Source organism: Akanthomyces muscarius, chromosome 2 (genome assembly GCF_028009165.1).
Source record: "Akanthomyces muscarius strain Ve6 chromosome 2, whole genome shotgun sequence".
Classification (NCBI taxonomy): domain Eukaryota; kingdom Fungi; phylum Ascomycota; class Sordariomycetes; order Hypocreales; family Cordycipitaceae; genus Akanthomyces; species Akanthomyces muscarius.
The window spans coordinates 1251382-1269282 of NC_079242.1; the positions used below are offsets into that span (position 1 = coordinate 1251382).

A 17901-nucleotide genomic window follows, 5' to 3' on the forward strand; every position below is an offset into this window, starting at 1 on the left:
AAGCAAACTCCCGTGTTAGTTGTACGCTTTTTGGAGGTTGGGAGAGGAAGAAGAAGAAGAACGTACGGCGCCGCAGCTGCCGCAGGTCTTGCCGCCGTCGCTGATGGCGGAGCTGCACTTGGGGCAGGTGGTGTGGTTGTAGTTGACGAGCATGTTGGCTAGTTGTACTTGAGTTTTCCTGGCGGTTTTTTTTATACGAGTTGGTGATGTTCTGCAGAATGATGCAAAAGAGAAGGAAAGGGTTTCGACGGGAACGACGAGCCCCTCACGAGGTCAGCTGCAGCCTAGGCGGGGAGGAGGAGGGGGGGACATTTCTTGTGTGACCGGAGCTACTGTCGACGCGCCAGGGAAGATTACACACAAAAAAAAAATGGTTTGTTTACTAGAGGCCCCTCCCGTTTTGGGGATAGGCAAGGTTTCGTTGACGGTAATCTTTTGTATTTCACTCGTTGCTATTCGTCGAGAGCCCACGGTGCGCTGGGTGGCCTCTGTCAGGAGGGGCCCCTCTAGACTGATGCGGGGTACGTATATGCCTACCTAGGAAGAAGGGCTTATCGGAAAGCAGCCTTTGGTATTTGTTGCTGGCGCGCCGAGCCTGTTTTCTGGCCCTCTCTTCTGCTGTTCTTTTGAACGTAGCGAGCAAGAAGGCTGCAAAGTCAACATGTCTGGCAGGCTGTCTTGTGTCCCATGTCAGTCGGACAACGTCGTAGTATTACACACTAAGCCTTTGCGAATGCGAGGCAGTGAACTTTGTTGTTTCCAAAGTTGACAGAAACCCTGCCGAGTTGTATGGTACAAATAAATGAATAAAAACTCCCACGTATGCCGTACGTCTAAACAGCGCTGGTGTGTCTATGCTGCCACATTTTCGTCTTTCGTCCTTCCTTGCTTATCCTGATAGCTAGCCCAAAAGTTGCAGGCAGCTTATACAAAGCACATACCTTTCCCGAGTTTGGATCCCGAGTCATCTTCCCTCCTAAAGCTCATACATATATATACAAAGTGTGAAAGGGACAAAGAAAGACATCTTTCGTGCTCATATTATTGGCATTTTACCGGAGCGTCTGTGTCTGCAACCTGTTAGCTTCCACTTGTTATTCCCGTTGCAAGAGGTTCCTGCTACTCACTATTCACCAACTTCCCGACGGCCTGAATGACCGAAATCACCATGACCAGCCCGCCAAACACGACAATGGCGCCAGCGAGGTACGTGCGCCAGCTCCGCGTCGTCAGCTTCATGTAGCACATGGGCGGGAGAATGTACGCCATAGCCACAGCGCTCGTCGCGCCGACGAGCTCAAACACGGCGCCCAGGTCGCACGTCACCAGGCTCAGAAACGTGGCCGCGGCCACGAGCCCTGTGCTGAGCACCAGGTGCCGCCGCAGGTTGAACGGCGCGTCGGGCCAAAAGTACTCCTGCATGACCTCGCGGCACACAAAGGCCTCGAGCGGCAGCGTCGTCAGCATGTTGAGGCCAAAGCACAGCCGCGCGACGTTGACCATGGTGTTGTCCGAGGGGAAGTTGTTGAGCACGTTGCCGAGCGTCTTGTCGCCAAAGACGAGGAAGCCGCCGAGCGCGAGCACCAGGCACGCTACCATGGAGATGCCGGTCGAGTAGTGCGTGACGCGGGAAAAGTTGTCAATGGTGGGCGTGCGCAGCGAGCCGTAGATGAGGAGTGAGTTGTGGTGGCAGACAAAGGCTGTAATGTTACTCGAGTTAGATCAGACACTTCTTCTTCTGTGGCAGCTGCATCATCTTCTCTTCTGAAACTTACCAAAGGAAATGACGCCAATGGCTTGGAAAATACCCGTATTGACCGTCAGCAGCGGCAGGCTAAACTCGCCCTTGGCCTCTGACGGCACCAGCAGGCCCTGGATCAGCACCGTCGCGACAATTACCACCATGCCAATCAGCGCAAAGGTGCTCGCCTTGGCCAGCTTGGCAATGTCGCGGTACAGCGTGAGCGGGTAGCTGACGCCCATAACGAAGACGGCAATGGCGACGCGGCGATCCGTCAGCAGCCCGACGACGGGCACGTCCGGCAGGCCGGGCCAGACGGCCAGCAGGACGTGCGGGATGGTGTCGCCGACGATGACGCCAAAGGCCACCATGCCGCCAAAGGCAAAGACCCACTGGGCGAGGGAGATGGCGATGAGGCCGCCGCGGCCGAAGCAGTGCTGCACGGTGCCCTGGAAGCTGCTCGTGCCGCTGAGCTTGCTGTTGATGACGATGAGGCAGATGGTCCAGTCGACGACGGCCGTGAGGCCGACGAGCAGCACCACGCCCGCGAGCAGGCCGGCCTGGCGGATCGCGTACGGCTGCCCGATGATGCCCGCACCGATGATGGAGTTGGCCATGTTCATAAAGGCGGATTGCAGGCCGGATTTCGGTCGTCGCAGCTCCTGCTCGACCGCGTCGTCGAGGTCGTTGGCGAGCGCGACCGACGGCGCCTCGATGCTCGTCAGCAGCGGCCTGCGGTGGTCGTCGTGGTCGTCGCGGAGCGGGTCTTCGAGGTCGAGCGTGCTGCGCGGGTCGTGGTCGTCGTGGTCGACACCGTCGAGGCTGTCGCCGGATCGCCGCGAGGAAGCGGTGCTCATGCGCACCACCTCGGGGACGTCGTTGAAGCGCACCCGTCCTGGTGTGCGAACCTGCGGTAGCTCGCCGCCGTTGGGCGCGGCCACCTCTTTGCTGCTGCCGCCGTCATCATGGCCGTAGTCGCCGCCAGCAAGCAGACCCTGGCGGTCCTCGCCTTCGTGCCAGTCGCCGTCACCGCCGCCGGAGTCTCCTCCGCGCTTGTCGTGTATCATTGTAGTCGTGGTCGTGTAGTCGCTGCTGCCGACACTGTCATTTTCAGGCTTGTGCAGATTTTAAAGAAGTGGTGTATATGTCGTGATTGGAACAATGCTGCTAATGGATAGTCCAGCTGTCCAAGAAAAAAAAAGAGAGCGATGTCTGAATCCTCTCGTGGTCGTGGCGTTCCCCTGCGTTTAGGGAGGTGATGATGTAACGGGTAGCGACGGCGCGCAGAAAGAGACCCAGAAAAGATTGTCCCAGCTCTCGAGTCACTGGTTGGAAGAGCTGCTTATTAGCGTGTCACCTCCTGATTCAAATACACCTCAAAAGCTCTTTTATATGTCCTCATCTAGAATAGGAAAAAAAATATATACCAAATAAATCAGAAGAGTACAAAGCTGCATAAAGAATAATATCTCAGTTCCTAATCACCACTCTACCCACTATGTTGCCATTTGTTATAAGGGTTAAAGTTAGGTAGGAGTCAACTCTCCTTGAAAGCCCAGCTCACTGTAGCCTGCTGTCAAGCTTTTTGTCCGGCATTTGACGTCTTACACTGGGTAGATTAATAGCAGCGCACACATCACACAGTGTAAAAACCCGAGCGAGTTGAGAGTAATTTCCTGTATGTATGTAAATAAGTGCTTGTGTGCGTTTCTGTGTTTAGACATTTACTTATGATTTTATTATACTTGCTTCTGGTATCGGATTCCGCACCGCTCATTGCACGCGATGTGCCTTTGGCAGGTGCGCAAGTGATTGAACTGTCCTGTGACGGGCAATAACTAGGCAGCTAATACAGCCAGCGCTCCAGAGTCGTCATTGATATATGCTGTTTCTGTCTTCTTCATTTTTCCAGTTTGCTGGGTACTGCTGGGAAAAAGCCTAAAAATTCTCAGCATTCAACATAGTCTCAACGCCGTGCAACGCTCTGCTACCCGCGGTTCTTCTCTGCGCAAAATCACGAATCGGGTTTCGTACGGCTCAAAACTTATCCTTTGGGAGTATTATTCGGGACTCAACACTGCAGTCCGAGGATATTTCCATCGTCCATACAGCAAGCGGTGTCATCCTAGATTGTAATACTGTTGCCAAGATTCTTGTACCAAGCTGCTCGCACCTTCTCGGACCAGTACCGGGTCTTGAAGGCCTTGATATCTAGCTATATTTCTACTCATCTGCTCGGTGAGTTTTCTATACCGAAATCAGTGCCTCGGCGCAATGTAGATATCGCAGTATCTCGCAACTCTTTCCAACATGTCCAGCCAGTACGACATTGGCCCTGGCGTGTGGCCCTGATCTGGATACGCCACAAACTCACAAGGCAAGTTGTGAGCTCTGAGGGCACGACGAAAACCTTGAGCCTGAACAAAAGGCGCGCGGTTGAGCGTCCCTGTCGAGGGAACCAACCTCCTCTGGCGCCCCGTCATCATCCCGCTGAAGCAACACCCGTGATCGTCCGAGAAGCAGCACCCATCATTATCTGAAAAACAGCATCCGCCACGGTCGGAGAAGCAACACCCGTCGCGGTCGGAGCAGAACTTGCCCTGCCGGTCCGACCAGCACACGCCGCCGCGGTCCGAGAAGCAGCAGCCGGCACGCGTCGAGCAAGCGGTGCCGTTGGCGCCGTCGCACTGGTCCCAGTAACCGCCGGCATCCTTGTCCGCCCACGCTGTCATCTCGGTGGACATTCGCTCTGGAGGCTGGTAGCCCTCGGAGTTGGCACTCAACGGGCGGTTGCCGGAAGGATGGGACGGTGACGCTAGCGGCACAGTGTCCTGCGCCGGGCTTGTGCCTCTGTTGACTGGCGCGTCGTGGACTGGCGCATTGGCATCCCGAGGAAAGCTCGTACTTGCGTTGTCCGGATCAGTGTCTCCCGCTTGCTCATTCTCATTCCGCAGTGGACTCGCGCTCATGTTGGCCGTGGACGTGGCCTCGGCCGTGTCGTGTCCGCGTTGCTCTCTGCACACTCGTCCGGTGTGGAACTCGTCGCCATATTGGCAGGTGTTGCGTCGACCAGCCCATCTACATTCTGTCCAGTAGTCGGGTCTACGTGAGCTGGGGCAGAAGCAGTCTCATACGGCGGAGGAAGATCTTGGACCTCAGGCGCATCGTCTTCCTCGGCGGCTATGGGCACCGTCTGCCGATGACCCGCGTTAATCGAGGTCACCGGTTGGGATTGCTCGTCGGGCGGCGGCCCTTTGAAATCAGCGACAACCATGTCAATGAGCTGAGTAGTGAGTCTTGACGGATTGGTTCGTGGCCTCTTTAGGGTCTTACGACATGGCAAGATCGTTCATTTATCCCTGAATCCTTCCTGCCAGATAAGGCTGAGGCGCGTCGACGGGCGTTAGTGGCCAGCCTGGCTTGCGTCATGCAGTCCCAAGATGTGCGCGGTCGGAGGCGTGACAGTCGGAGGAAACGTTTGTAAGAATAACAGTGTTTGTAGATCTGACAAGAGATACGTTCTATAGTATTGTATTTAAAATTCGGCTTTGGTCAATGGAGAGATTTCTGATATTCGGCACTCAGTGTTGTGTGTATTAAAGGCCTATAAATGCGAAAGTGTAATGTGCGATCCGCCGGTGGCAGGTGCTGACCTGCGGTGCATGCGACTATTCAAAGGTAAAAATTATCATCCTCTTGTGCCAGCAATGGTATCATATGTGCCCTTTATCCAATCGTGCTCCACCTAAGAGCCGAAGGGGCGATATTACTTCTTCATCTTTTCAGAATTTTGACATCTATATCAATAATAGCAGAGCGGCGACACCAACAATGGAAGCGAGGCGGGCGCCTTGAGCGTGCAGCCCAGACGCAGCTCCATTGCCTTTGTCGCCAGTCTTGGTAGCATCGGCCCCTGATGCAGTAGCGGTGCCAGAAGCTGCGGTAGTCATGGTCTCCTGGCCAGTGAGGCCCAGGGCAGGCTTGCTGGCCGAAGGAGATGAATCCGTCGACGATGTTTTGGTGGAAAAGGTCGACGGACTGCTAGTGGGTGTAGCCGAGTTAGAAGTTGGGCCTAGAGAGGACGATGACGAAGACAATGATGAAAGCACTGACGAGGAACCCGAGGAGCTCGAAGGGGTGGCAGAGGAAGATGCAGAAGAGGAAGAAGACGAGCTGCCTGAGCCGGCAGGCTGCGCGAATCCTATAAAAATGTTAGACCATCTCTCTCGAACTAGAGCTGAAAGACGTACCAATTCTGCTGCCATCTTTGTCAAAGATGGCATAGACGTTTTTGAGAAAGGTGGCTCCCATGAGCCAAGAATCCTTTACAACCTCCTGGCCATAGATGTTGCTGAAACAGTTTCCACTGCTGTCTTTGGGGGCGATCCAATCCTTGGCAGGAATGTGGTAATCCACACCAGAGAAAGTGATGGTAATAGGTGTAGTCGAGTCGCAAGGGACGCTGTAGTAGGAGCCCTGCTTGCTGGCGCCGTCGATAACGGCGTGGAGCTTATCGGTAATGCTTGAGGGGCCGAAAATGTACGTCGTGCCGGTATCGATGTACGCAAGCTTGCCGCCAACACCAGCTTTTTTGCCGTTGAATGACATGTCGTCGAGATTGATGGCCCAGTCTCCGCTCTTAGAAGCAACAGAAGTATAGGTAATGTCACCTGTGTACTTGGCCGAGTTTGTGCCACCAAATTTGATTTCACCAGAGGTACCGCCGTCGGCAGCACGGCTCAGAGCGACGCCAAAGACGGTGCTCTTGACGGCGCCAGACGAGCCGAGGGTGCTGAGAAAGTTGGCGCTGGCCCCGCTGCCCATGGACAAGCCGAGGATGCCGTCAAAGGCAAAGTCTTTGAAGTCATCCGAGGTGGTGGAGGCAAGACCGAATTGGTATTTCATGCTCATGCCAGCAACGGAAATGGTGTCGGTGGCAAGCTTGCCCTTGACCTTTCCAGATCCATAGGCTACGGAAAAGTCCTTGTCACTGATGGTGAGGGAGTCGGACTGGCTGGAGCCAAAGGTATCGTGTTTGGCGCAAGCGTCGCTGGTGCAGTCGGAGCCCATGACCCAGCTGGAACCAGCTCCGGTATCGACCAACATGTAGACTTTGGCTCCTTTAGAGCCGAGTCCTACCTGGATAAAGTACGAGTAGTCGGTTCCATCCTGGTTGATACCGGCGGCGTCGCTCGTCGTCGGGTTAGTGGCAGTGGTGACTGCGTAGGCATTTTTGCGGCGAGCCAGTGCTCCATGGGTATCGTATTTGGCGGCGAGACGTGCAGCCTCTTGCGACGCGACGGGCTAGAGAAAATGAATGTTAGCTTGAGACTGGCTGCCGCGGAGAGGAGAAACATACCCTGCCTCCGCGCTGCCGAATGTCGAACGCGAGACCCTCGGAGTTGTCTACCGAGGCAGCTCTCTTGGCCTCACTTTCGAGACTTTCCTTCAGCCATTTCGGCTCATATGGGTAGAAGGCATGTGCTGAGCTAGACAATAGTGCCAGGCAGACGAGCGATGGAACGAGCTGCATGGTGATGTGGCTTGTGACAAGATAGGTCCGCTCACGCGTTCCACCACACAACTGGGAGGAGAAAAGGTGGTTTAGATCGCAGTCGGTGGATAGCGCAGTCGAAACTTAGGCGATTGTTAAGAAAGCAGTCGTTGGGCTAACACAATGGGCGCTCGAGCGGCAATCGAAGGCGAATCGGTCGAGCCGTGAGGACGTACGGCAGTGCCAACGTGCACCTGTGAATTATGCGGAAACGAGGCGGGTCGAGCAGCAATTCATTGGAGCAGCAGTGAGAGGAGGCGAGACGGGGAACGATAAGAATAGTCGAAAGGCGGCGTCGAGGTCGAGACGTCGAGGTCGAGGTGGACGGAGACGTGGAAGTCCTGGTAGGAATATGGACAGGGTCGAGGAATGGCAAATTAGACAGCCGCGATTTTGCCAGGATGTCGTGGCTATTTTTGGCCGCGAATAAGTCGATTCGAGACGACCAGGAAGTAAACAAGTCAAATAGAAAGAAAAGAAAAAAAAAATAGCTGGACAAATTGAAGCTGGGAGCGAAGGAGCAGACAAGGGCCAGGCCTGGCTGGGTTCCGCGCAGGAGAGTGGGCTGCAGCAGAAGATTACAGGCAGGGGCCGTGGCTAGGTATAATGAGCAACCAAAAAAAGAAAACAATGCCAAATGATGAGAATTAGAAGAAGAATGAGGATGTGAGAGGAGAGGAGAGGAAGAGGAGGGGAGAAGAAAGGTGATAATGGATGATGAAGATGCGAGGACAAACGAGGGTGGGATGATGGATGGGAAGCGGACAATGGTATCCTTGTCAGATGGGAGATGGATGGATGGTGGGATGGCAGATGGGTCGAGCGTGTTGGAGCGGCTGGGCTGGAGAGACTTTTCCAGAGAACGACGACGATCGGGGAGCCGACAGGACGAGGGCAGCGTGTCGTGGCTGGTTGGCAATTGGCAAGCCGGTTGGCGAGGGGCGCTGTGAGCCTGCGACTGGACACTGACTGGGGGGGATCGGCGCAGCAACAGTGGGCTTTTGCAGTGGGCAAGAGGAAAGCGTGGTGCGTGGGTGCGTTGGTGCGTGGCCAGCGGCAAACACGGCTTCAGGGCACTGCTACCGCTGGACACCGCTAATAAAGGTCAACAAGGTTTGGTCCCTGGAGCCTCGACTCTCTTTCCAGCGCACGTTTGCCGCTATACAGAATCTGGGCAGACCCCATGCACGCCCCTGAAGCTGCCGAAGCTAGCGAGTGGGCCAGACAGGGACAACTGACCGGGGCTCAATCGCCCTCGGTCGACACGCTCTGGACAAGCGGATTTTGGGTTAATTAGTGCATGACTAGGTATGGATACGTCCTGAGTAGCGGTTCTATCGCGACCTGGCTATATCAGACGTATTGGTCCTCCATCACCACTCACCGGCATCTCTACCGAATAACTCGATAAACCAAGAGACAGTGAGAAATAAGACGGGGAAAGCAGCGGCCTCTACCTAGGTAGGTACGGAGTAAGCTAGTCTACAAGTCATCATTTCATCCGCTGTCTCTGTGCCTGGCCCTGGCCATCCAGGGTGCATGTACCACTACAGGCATTCCTGCCCGATGTCACCCAGGCGATCCTACCATTGGCTCCTCCTCCTCCTTGACCACGACCACTCACGCACACATTGCATCTCACAGCTCCCTTTGCCGTGTCTCGTCCATCAAACAGAGCTGCGGCCACCATCTCAGCGTGCCCTTACTTGGGACTCAATTGCCATGCACCTCATATCCATATTCCTTGTTATATGCACCTGCACTCTACGACCATTATCCAGTAGAGAATAATGCACGTCCTCTCCAGCTCCATCTCTCCGCACATGTCCCATTCCTTCCTGAGTCCCTGGTACGTGCGACATGCTCTGGTCCGAGAGCCAGATCGAGTCTGAGCTTCGTCTGCCACTGGCAGCGCCAGAAATCCAAAGCCACAGTAGCACAGACACAAGAGCCTCCAAGTCACCCGGCTCATCCGCCAGCCAGTTGGCAACGCAGAAGGGCAATCGGCCGGTACGGCCCTTTTTTAAGCCTCCTCGGATCCAATTTGGTGGTCTAGGCCCAGTCCATTGCCAGTACCCGTATACACGCCCGATCAGAGCTCGGCGCTGCTAGCCACGTGCAAAATGGCTCCCTTCCAAACCGTTCCTCAGGCGCACATCAAGATAGTTTCCAATCATGGCATCGCAACATCGATGCCCAATTCGCAATCATGTACAACAAGAAGCAGGCAGAATTCGCATCAAGCACCGCGATCCGGGGCAAATGACCGGCCTATCAAAATTATCCGTAGCGAAAGCTCCGCAATGACGACGCCCGCGGTGGGACGCTGTGGGCAACTCCCCTTGGCGCGCCAGCCACGGCCCACGGCATCAAGGGTTGACAGGCGAAAGGCAAGCACAGACAGAACTACTTTCAAGCAAACAAGCCAAACGCAGAGTGATCCGCGAACTACTGGTACGGATACTGGTACCAGCAACTACCAGGCTCGAAAACAATCCTGTCCAGCCACTCACTCAACTATCAACTCATCGCAGACGCGCGCCCTCACTTTGAACAATGCCAAAAGCAAACATGGTTGACTGAACACGTTTTTTTTCTGCTTATGCACGTCAATGAAAATCGCACAAATTTCTTCACATGCTATTGAGCTGCACAATGCCACGCTGCATTAGCCGTCGCCTCCCCGTGTAAGACATGCATGCATTCGGCGCCAATCAAGTCTTTATGCAGGTTGCATTGATCAACAACAACAATATTGAATATTCAACAGCCGATCTCGAGTTCTGCTTTTCTTTCTCTTTCGCTTCTATGCGATCAATTGTCGTATGAAGTGGCACCGCCCGCCACTCTTATTACGCGTCCAGCAAGGCCCGCAACGCTGGAGCATTGAGGAGCAATGACATCCGCTATTCTCTCCCTCGTGTGGCACTTTTCATCCGATGCTCTCTGGCATTTCCTTGCCCTGCCCCAGTAATAAGCCAGTAAAGGGGCCTGCGGGACGGCTGTAGATAACCTCTTGTCGTTGGACAGGGCTTCTTTTCGCACCCACTCCAGATCGCCTTGATCAATAGCATTGCGTGCCTGTAACCGCCTTATCCTTGCTCCCAACACGAGCTGCCCAAGCCTCTTATTGTTTCAAGTTGCACGAGAAAAAAGCTTAAACAGAGTCTATTACGCGGCGAGGGTCCACGTCCGCCTTTGCCGCAGATGCTGGCGTGGCTGGCCATCTGGCATATGCAATCTGGAATGTGGCAAAATAACCAAGGCACAGCCTTCCTACCAAGCAATTGGCTTTTCCCTGCTCAACGGGGTGCCTTTTTCTAGCTCGGCGACAATGTTTCAGACCCCTTTCAGACACAGCCTGTGGTTGGTCGAAGCTGTTCCCCTATCTTATTTGCTTCTTTCCAAGCTAACACCCCTGGGCATGGCAGTCGCTGGTCGCCAATCTCGGCTCTATTTTAATTTCGCTCAAGCAGAAAGAGTCTAGCGGCACAAAGGCGGCGCGCCAGTGTTTTTCTTGATCAAACATGGGAAAGTTGCAAATGAATGGGCAAAACACCAAGAAATTCCCCGGGCTAATCTCATTTCCTCTGCCCTGGCAGTCTGAGCATGGATGGCCTTGCTAGCGCCCCCCCAAACTACAACAACACAAAGGGATCAGCATCTCGCTGCAACAGCGACAAGAAGCTCATGGGTTCTTTCTGCTCCAGAGCTGCTGAAGATAACCCCTTCATCGAAAAGTGTCCGTACTGCACTCCCCCTTGTGCTTGGCACAAGAAACTCCACGACAGCCTTGGGACTACGCGTGCCCAGGTATCAACCATCTGCAATAAACCATGAAAATTGCAGTCACAAGTACAATCCCGCACTTGTTGCAGATTGAGTTTTTCCGTCGCTATATACCCGTACCCTTTGCAGACCCAGCCCAATCCTTGATGAAATTGCAAGACTGTCGTTTGCGCCGCTGCATCACGATCGCCTACAGCATGGGTAGTCAGCCAACTCAAAACAGGCTCACGTAGCAGCTTTCATCGCCAAAAAAAAATCCGAAAAATTAACACGAGAAAAACGATCATCCCATTGTTGGCCGGGGAATTTTTGCATCCTGCTGTATTGTTCGCTGTTGAGTAGAAAACGCTGCCAATCACAGAGGAATGCTGGTGCTGCAACTCAACGACCGTTGCTCAGACAAGCCGTCGCCGGAATGCTGTGCTGGCCACAAGACCCATGCCACGACTTGATAAAATCATGCAACTTTTTACGCGCGTGCAACGATCTTGAACGTTGTCCGGTCAGGTCACTTGCCGATCCATATTCACATATTCATTGCATCATCGTGAATAAAAAATTTGCTACCTATCGTAGAGGCATCGGTCCACTGACGGTCCTGAATATTTCGGTTTCCCTGGTACCTTGATACCTAGACCGTCCTGTCTCTGTCTTTCACCTGCCGACGTTCTCGCTGATCAGCGCCCCGGGCTCAGCGTACAGCTTCGTCCACTCCAGCATGCGGCCCATGATCTGCCTGTCCAGTTCCCCAGGCTCATTGACTCTGCCATGCACCGCCCTGAGCACCCGCTCGAATTCCTCTCCGTCACCCTCCCCGATCCAGCTCCCCCGCAGCATGTTGCGCAAAAAGTACCACACCGACTCGCCCCTCCACGAAAAGGCCTCTGCGAGATGAAGTGTCTCGGAGAATAGCGCGGGTGCCGTCGTCGTCGTCGCCTGCGGGTGCTGCTGCTGCTGCTCCACGAGCACCGTGAGAAACGACCACCCAGATATGTCGTCGGGGTGGCTAAAACACCAATTCTTGACCGTCTGTGTGATTTTCTCCGGGTTTGCCGAGGCTGGCTGCTGTTGCTGCCCTTGCGCATCCCCGTCTGCGGTGCTTTGCCCTTGGCTTCTGCGACTGGCCAGACCGAGCAGGTATCGCGCGTGGCACCATGCGTAGTAGTTGCGCGGGTGTCTCTCCGCAGAGACAAATATGAGTTTCTCCAGGGCAGTCAATAGGCTGTCCACCGGCCTTTGCCTGTCGATGCACAGCTCCAGGATCCATTGCCTGTGGCCCCAAAGCGTCGGCGATTTTGTATGGCGGTGCAGACGACTGGTGAGTAAACTGTCTATGAGATAGAGCTCCGCGTCCAAAGCATCACCCAGTTCCTGTGGGTTTTGCTCTTTCACGTGTCGTATATATCGTTTCCGGGCATTGACCGCCGTCATGTGCTCTGGGTCCAGAAGCAGAATGACGGACGTGGCTCGCAGGAGCTCTTCTGGCATGACATGCTGGCCACCGATATGCTCTTTGAATGTCTTGTATGCTGGTAAAAAGGCCCGTAGTATGTTGAGTTTTGGGATTGCAACCGCATTGCCTTCGTGAAGGATATAGGTTTCTCTCAGGAGTACGTGGCTTGGGCCTAACACTTCAATGTCAAGCAGCTCTGCATCACGTGTGGAGAGCACGTCTGCTACACACTGATAGACAGGCACATGATCTCCAATTCTCAGAGCCTCCTTGACCCTGGGATCGAGAGCTCTTGACATTTTTCAGCCCAGAATATAGGCGCCTTGACGAGCCATCAAGTTGAAGTTCAGAAACCAAAACACGCCTGTAGGGTACGCAGGTGGTTGTAAGTGGGACTGCCTGCCAGTGCATGCACAGTGTCGGGGTTATGCTAGTTGGAGGTACGCGGGCGACGACCGCCTAGTGGCCAGTTGGGCGGTGCGTGAGCTTCAAATCCGCCAGCGAAGACAGCCTCCCAGAGCTCCCGAATCCACGACTTGTCGCTCCCTCCACGTGCAGGACACCTGAATCAAAAGATGCCGTCTCTCCTGGTCGTCATTTTCCTCGTGGAAGTGGTTGTCCATGTTATCAACCTCGTGGGCGCTACTGTCCTCAACGATCTGGTGGGTTCCATGGGCTGCAAACCACGAGCGACACGACAGATGCGAGGAACAAGAGCTAACAAGAGGGCAAAATGTAGATTTGGACAGCCATCAACTACCTCCCCGTCCCGACCGCCAAGGCTGCCGCTGAACAGCGCAAGACACAGGCTGAGTACCTCAAGGTCCGCCGCGAGCTCAACGCCACCAGCAGCCAGGACGAGTTTGCGAAATGGGCCAAGATTCGTCGCCAGCATGACAAGCTGCTAGATAAGCTTGAGAATCAGAGTACGTTGTGGATTTGGAACAGACGTTCGGGCCTCTGATCCGACCGAGGACGAGCCAAGACACAATATACTAATAAGCCCTGCAGAGAAAGGCTTGGAAGCCTCGCGTGCTGGCTTCGACAAGTACCTCAGCGCCGTCCGATTCCTCGTCACCCGAGCACCACAATACGCCCTGCCCTTCTGGTACGCCAAGGAGCCCATGCTCTGGCTGCCGCACGGCTGGTTCCCCTACTACGCGGAATGGATCATATCCTTCCCGCGAGGCCCCATGGGCAGCGTCAGCATCGCCTCGTGGCAGCTGGCCTGCACGACGGTCATTGTGCTTGTTAGCGACATGCTCCGCGGCGTCTTTCAGCTTTTGGTTTCCTCGAGGACGGCGGCGCCGCCCACAAAGACCAAGGAAACCCCCGTCAAGGCCGCCGGCGAAAAGGCGGACCAGGCGACCGCTACCGCGACGGGGAGCGAGAAGGAGACGAAGAAGAAGGCGTAAAGCGGGAGCAGATACCCTGGCGCAAGTCGAAGGCATTTAGGTGTATGAAAATGACTACGAGATGGAAAAAAAAAATACATAAAATATTTGACGTGACTACGACGATTCGATGTGATATGTATCTCCCTTAATTTGACGCAGAGTGAATCATTGCTAGACGCTGAGACTCTGTAACACGATAGAGACTAACCCTTGGCAGGGTATTTGGAGTCGATCTAGGCATACTTTTTGACTGTAGCGACCACGGAAAAGAAGATCGCTAAAGCTTCGAAAGTGCCATGTGGGAAAAAAAAAGTGCGCGTCACGTTGCAGGGGAGACGACGGAGACGGATGGAAATGATATTCGTATTGGGGGCATCTAAGCTGAAGTCGTGGGATTCGGAAAGCAGCAAAATATCAAAACAAAAGATAAAAGGTGCAATGTGAAAGCTGGCTGGTTGTTAAAAAATTGGAGGGTTGAAAAGACGTGGAAGAAGAAAAGTCTGGAGCTGCACATGAATGTGTGGTGAGTGGATCTTGCGTACCTAGCTATCGCGGCGCAGACCTCGCATAAGTGCATGTCCGGCCAGCCACGGCAGGGTTGTCACTACCTCTTACTGGTACAAGCCCAAGCCTCGTCATGCGAGGCTCACTACTTATTGATTAACAGATTAATTGAAAGCATCAACGTGAAAAAGGTACATCATAACACTGATTGATAAGAACATGACCAAAACAAGCCACCACCGCAGCCTGACACCGACGTCATGAAACTCGGGGAATATGCATTTACCACACAACCGGAATCGGAGCCCGGACACGCGCGGCGCGCCGTTGAGAGGCGACGCCGACCGTGAATGGCCAATTCGGTGGTTAGCTCGCATCCGACCCCTTGATGCCGCAAAGCACAGCGCTAAACACGGGCTCGGATCTTCGGGCGGGAAGCTGACCAATTCACGGCCCTGGATGCAGGATTTTTGTCTCACCAACATATAACAACGTGAATCCTTTTGGGGGGCACGGGAACTTGTTGCGAAAGAACGCCCAAAGTCGTCGTCGTCGTCTATGAGTCACAAGGAGCGCACGTAATAAGCCAGAACTCTCAGTCCCAGCAAATCATCGCGAGCGCTGTTACGGTACCCAGAAACAAACAATGCATCCATATATAAAAGAGGACATCCGTCAAGTCAAACTCTCCAACTCCATGCCTTGGTCTTGAACTAGCACCAAGAAAAAAGGCCAAAGGGAATATACACACACGGTAAATAAATAAAAAATCATGGAAGTCCGCCTCATCATCGTCTCGGGCCGCGCCGGCTCGGGCAAGACGTCGACCGCCAACGAAATGTCGGAGCAGCTCAAGCGCATGGAGATCCGCCACGCGCACATCAACGGCGACAACCTCGACGCCATGTTCCCCGACGAGGCCGGCGCCGACATGCTCCTCGCCAACCTGGCGGCGCTGTGGTCCAACTACTACCACCTGCGGGGCGTCGACCGCCTCATCCTCTCGGGCACGGCCGCCGTGCTCGAGACGGACCGCATCGCCCGCACGCTGCGCCGCGTCACGGCCTCGATCCCGACGCTCCACTTTCAGTCGCCGCCGTCGCCGAAGCAGCAGGCGGAAGGCCAGTCGTCCTCGTCGCCGCGCCTTGGGGGCAAGGACGGCCGCATGATGCCCCCGGCGTCCGTCACGACCCGCGCCTTCATCCTGCAGGTCCCGGACGCGCTGGCCGAGAGGAGGCTGAAGCAGCGCGAGGTCGGCTCGGAGCTGCCGCAGCTGCTCGCGAGCAGTCGCCGCATGGCGGGCGTGCTGGAGAGCCAGGTGGGTGGGTGGGCGAGGCTTGTCCCGACGGACCAGAGAGAGGTCAAGGAGGTGGCTATGGATATCCTGCGCACTGCTGGATGGATATAAAGCCGTTTGATGCTGCTGTATATTCGTCGGAATCTACCCGCTGCTCATGTACAGAGTCGCAACTCGCGAGGGCCCCGGGATTGTACTATTAGTTTTTTATATACCCAAAACGCACGTGCATACAGCACCATGCCTAAACACAGCATGGTGATGATTTAAATGAGAATGATTTGCATTAGATTCGTCTATGTCTCATGTGCCTCCCTCCAACCCCAAGAAGCCAATTCCGTGCCATTCGAGGGGAGCCGTTCTTGGAGAAAGCCCCATCAGTTGCCTGCCAGGAAACCACCAGCCGACAGGGCCGTCTTCGCCATGGTCCATTTCCAGCCGCTGAGATGCGCAGTGTTCATCGTCGACCGCCCCGCCTTGATGGACTTTGTGCTGCGCGCCAGCGCCGCCTTGTCGTACGCCGCCGTGGCCGCCGCGAGGGACGGCTGCGCGACGAGCTCCCGCGCCAGGGTGATGCCGTCGCGGACGGCCAGGTCGCCGCCGTTGTTCATGTAGACGCTGACGAGGCGGTTGGCGTCGCCGATGAAGACGACGCCGCGCAGCTCGGCGGCCTCGTGGCCAAAGGCGTCGCGCTCGCGCACCGACCGCGCAAAGGTCGTCTCCTGCTTCGTCTGGCCGATGAGCTCGGGCAGTGGCTCGCCGATGCTCTTGGCCGACGCGCGCGCCTCGTCGAGGAGCGCCTGGAACGCGGCGGCGTCGGCGTTGTCGTAGGCGGTGGCGCGGGGTGTCTTCTCCTCCTTGAAGACGGACCACAGGAGCTTGCCGTTGTTGTTGAGCTGCACCACGGCCGAGGCCACGCCGTCGCCGCCGACAATGATGCCAAAGTCGCGCGTCAGCGGCGCGGGGGCGCTCGCCTTGTCGCCAAAGTCCACCTGGCCGCCGATGGCGACGTGGCCGGTGAGCTTGGTGACGTCCTTGGGGCGGAAGATCTTGCGCAGGGTGCTGTCGTCGCCGTCGGCGGCCACGAGCAGGTCGCACTCCTCCTGCGACGTGGCGCCCGAGGCCTTGTCCTGCAGAGACACGCGCAGCGTGCCGTCGGGGAGCCGCTTGGCGTCCTGGACAGAGGTCGCCCAGGCAATCTTGGTGCGCGCCTCGACGGCGTCGACCAGGACGGCGAGGAGGGCCGTGCGGCGGATGCGCACGCCGCCCGTGGTGAAGCCCTCGACGGTCTTGGGCTTGATGGTCATGAGCGACTTCCACGACTTGTCCCACACGTGCATGGTGGCGTCTGGGTTGTTCTGCGTCACGGCCTGCGCCAGCACCGCGTCAGAGAGGCCGAGATCGCGGAGGCCGACGAGCGCGGACTCCTCCGTGTCCGCGTTGAGCTGCAGGTCGTAGAGGCCGCGGTTGAGGCTTTCTTCACGGCCGTCGGCGTCGACAATGATAACCTGGGGGGCCGGGATGGCGGCATCCCACGATTTCAAGAGCGACAGCACAAAGGACAGGCCGCCGAGGCCGGCGCCGCAGACGACGATCTTGCGACCGGAAAGGAAGTGCTTGGAGTCGGAAGCCATGGTTTTGATGATGATGATGATGATGCAGATGTTGCAAAAAGAAGACTATGTGGGAGGACACGGTTGGGAAAAGGGCATCAAGTGCACGGTGCCCGTGTCGTCTATATAACGGCACCCCATGTCGCAGTTGTCGCCGGTTGGAGGCGACTAGCGATCAGCCTATCTCAGGAGAGGGCGGCCCAAGACATATATTGGTGGGCCGATCCTAGTGCTCGGTTGGTAGCATATGTGGTGATCATGTCGTGCTTGTACTGAGTATGAGAGAAAAGCCGAGAGTGATGATGATGCTGCAGTTGGTTATATGGAAATGGACAATTTATATCAACTACTTTACTTGAATTTCTAAACTATTTATTGCATGTGCCGCGCGAGTTGATTTGGTGATGCTGAAAACATGTATTTGGTAGGCACAGCGGGCTTCTAGTGACAATTGGTGGCGTCTTTATTAACCATCGTCGGTGGAATGGCCTTGTATGTGAAGAATAATGTGCAGACGCCGAGCCAGTCAAGGATATTGCTTATGTCGTAATCA

The 17901-nt window shown here is 55.4% G+C and overlaps 7 protein-coding genes across 7 annotated transcripts; 2 read left to right on the forward strand and 5 right to left on the reverse strand.

The window, feature by feature from the left end:
* Positions 1-1041: 1041 nt before the first annotated feature.
* LMH87_003513 (uncharacterized protein) lies at positions 1042-2808 on the reverse strand (the record flags this gene model as incomplete). The annotated part of the gene is made up of 3 exons (XM_056193947.1): positions 1042-1070; positions 1128-1700; positions 1776-2808. The coding sequence occupies 3 exons, from the start codon at positions 2806-2808 to the stop codon at positions 1042-1044; spliced, it is 1635 nt and encodes a 544-aa protein (XP_056048308.1).
* Positions 2809-3999: 1191 nt separating this feature from the next.
* LMH87_003514 (uncharacterized protein) lies at positions 4000-5015 on the reverse strand (the record flags this gene model as incomplete). The annotated part of the gene is made up of 2 exons (XM_056193959.1): positions 4000-4819; positions 4876-5015. The coding sequence occupies 2 exons, from the start codon at positions 5013-5015 to the stop codon at positions 4000-4002; spliced, it is 960 nt and encodes a 319-aa protein (XP_056048309.1).
* Positions 5016-5538: 523 nt separating this feature from the next.
* LMH87_003515 (uncharacterized protein) lies at positions 5539-7274 on the reverse strand (the record flags this gene model as incomplete). Its single annotated transcript, XM_056193970.1, has 4 exons — positions 5539-5779; positions 5855-5942; positions 5992-7045; positions 7101-7274. 4 exons carry the CDS (start codon positions 7272-7274, stop codon positions 5539-5541), a joined length of 1557 nt encoding a protein of 518 aa, XP_056048310.1.
* Positions 7275-11738: 4464 nt separating this feature from the next.
* Positions 11739-12836, reverse strand: LMH87_003516 (uncharacterized protein; the record flags this gene model as incomplete). The annotated part of the gene is made up of 1 exon (XM_056193981.1): positions 11739-12836. The coding sequence occupies one exon, from the start codon at positions 12834-12836 to the stop codon at positions 11739-11741; it is 1098 nt and encodes a 365-aa protein (XP_056048311.1).
* A 276-nt stretch (positions 12837-13112) lies between these two features.
* Positions 13113-13952, forward strand: LMH87_003517 (uncharacterized protein; the record flags this gene model as incomplete). Its single annotated transcript, XM_056193993.1, has 3 exons — positions 13113-13199; positions 13277-13463; positions 13549-13952. 3 exons carry the CDS (start codon positions 13113-13115, stop codon positions 13950-13952), a joined length of 678 nt encoding a protein of 225 aa, XP_056048312.1.
* A 1258-nt stretch (positions 13953-15210) lies between these two features.
* LMH87_003518 (uncharacterized protein) lies at positions 15211-15846 on the forward strand (the record flags this gene model as incomplete). The annotated part of the gene is made up of 1 exon (XM_056194004.1): positions 15211-15846. One exon carries the CDS (start codon positions 15211-15213, stop codon positions 15844-15846), a length of 636 nt encoding a protein of 211 aa, XP_056048313.1.
* A 266-nt stretch (positions 15847-16112) lies between these two features.
* On the reverse strand, positions 16113-17369 carry LMH87_003519 (uncharacterized protein; the record flags this gene model as incomplete). Its single annotated transcript, XM_056194016.1, has 1 exon — positions 16113-17369. The coding sequence occupies one exon, from the start codon at positions 17367-17369 to the stop codon at positions 16113-16115; it is 1257 nt and encodes a 418-aa protein (XP_056048314.1).
* Between the last annotated feature and the right edge of the window lie 532 nt (positions 17370-17901).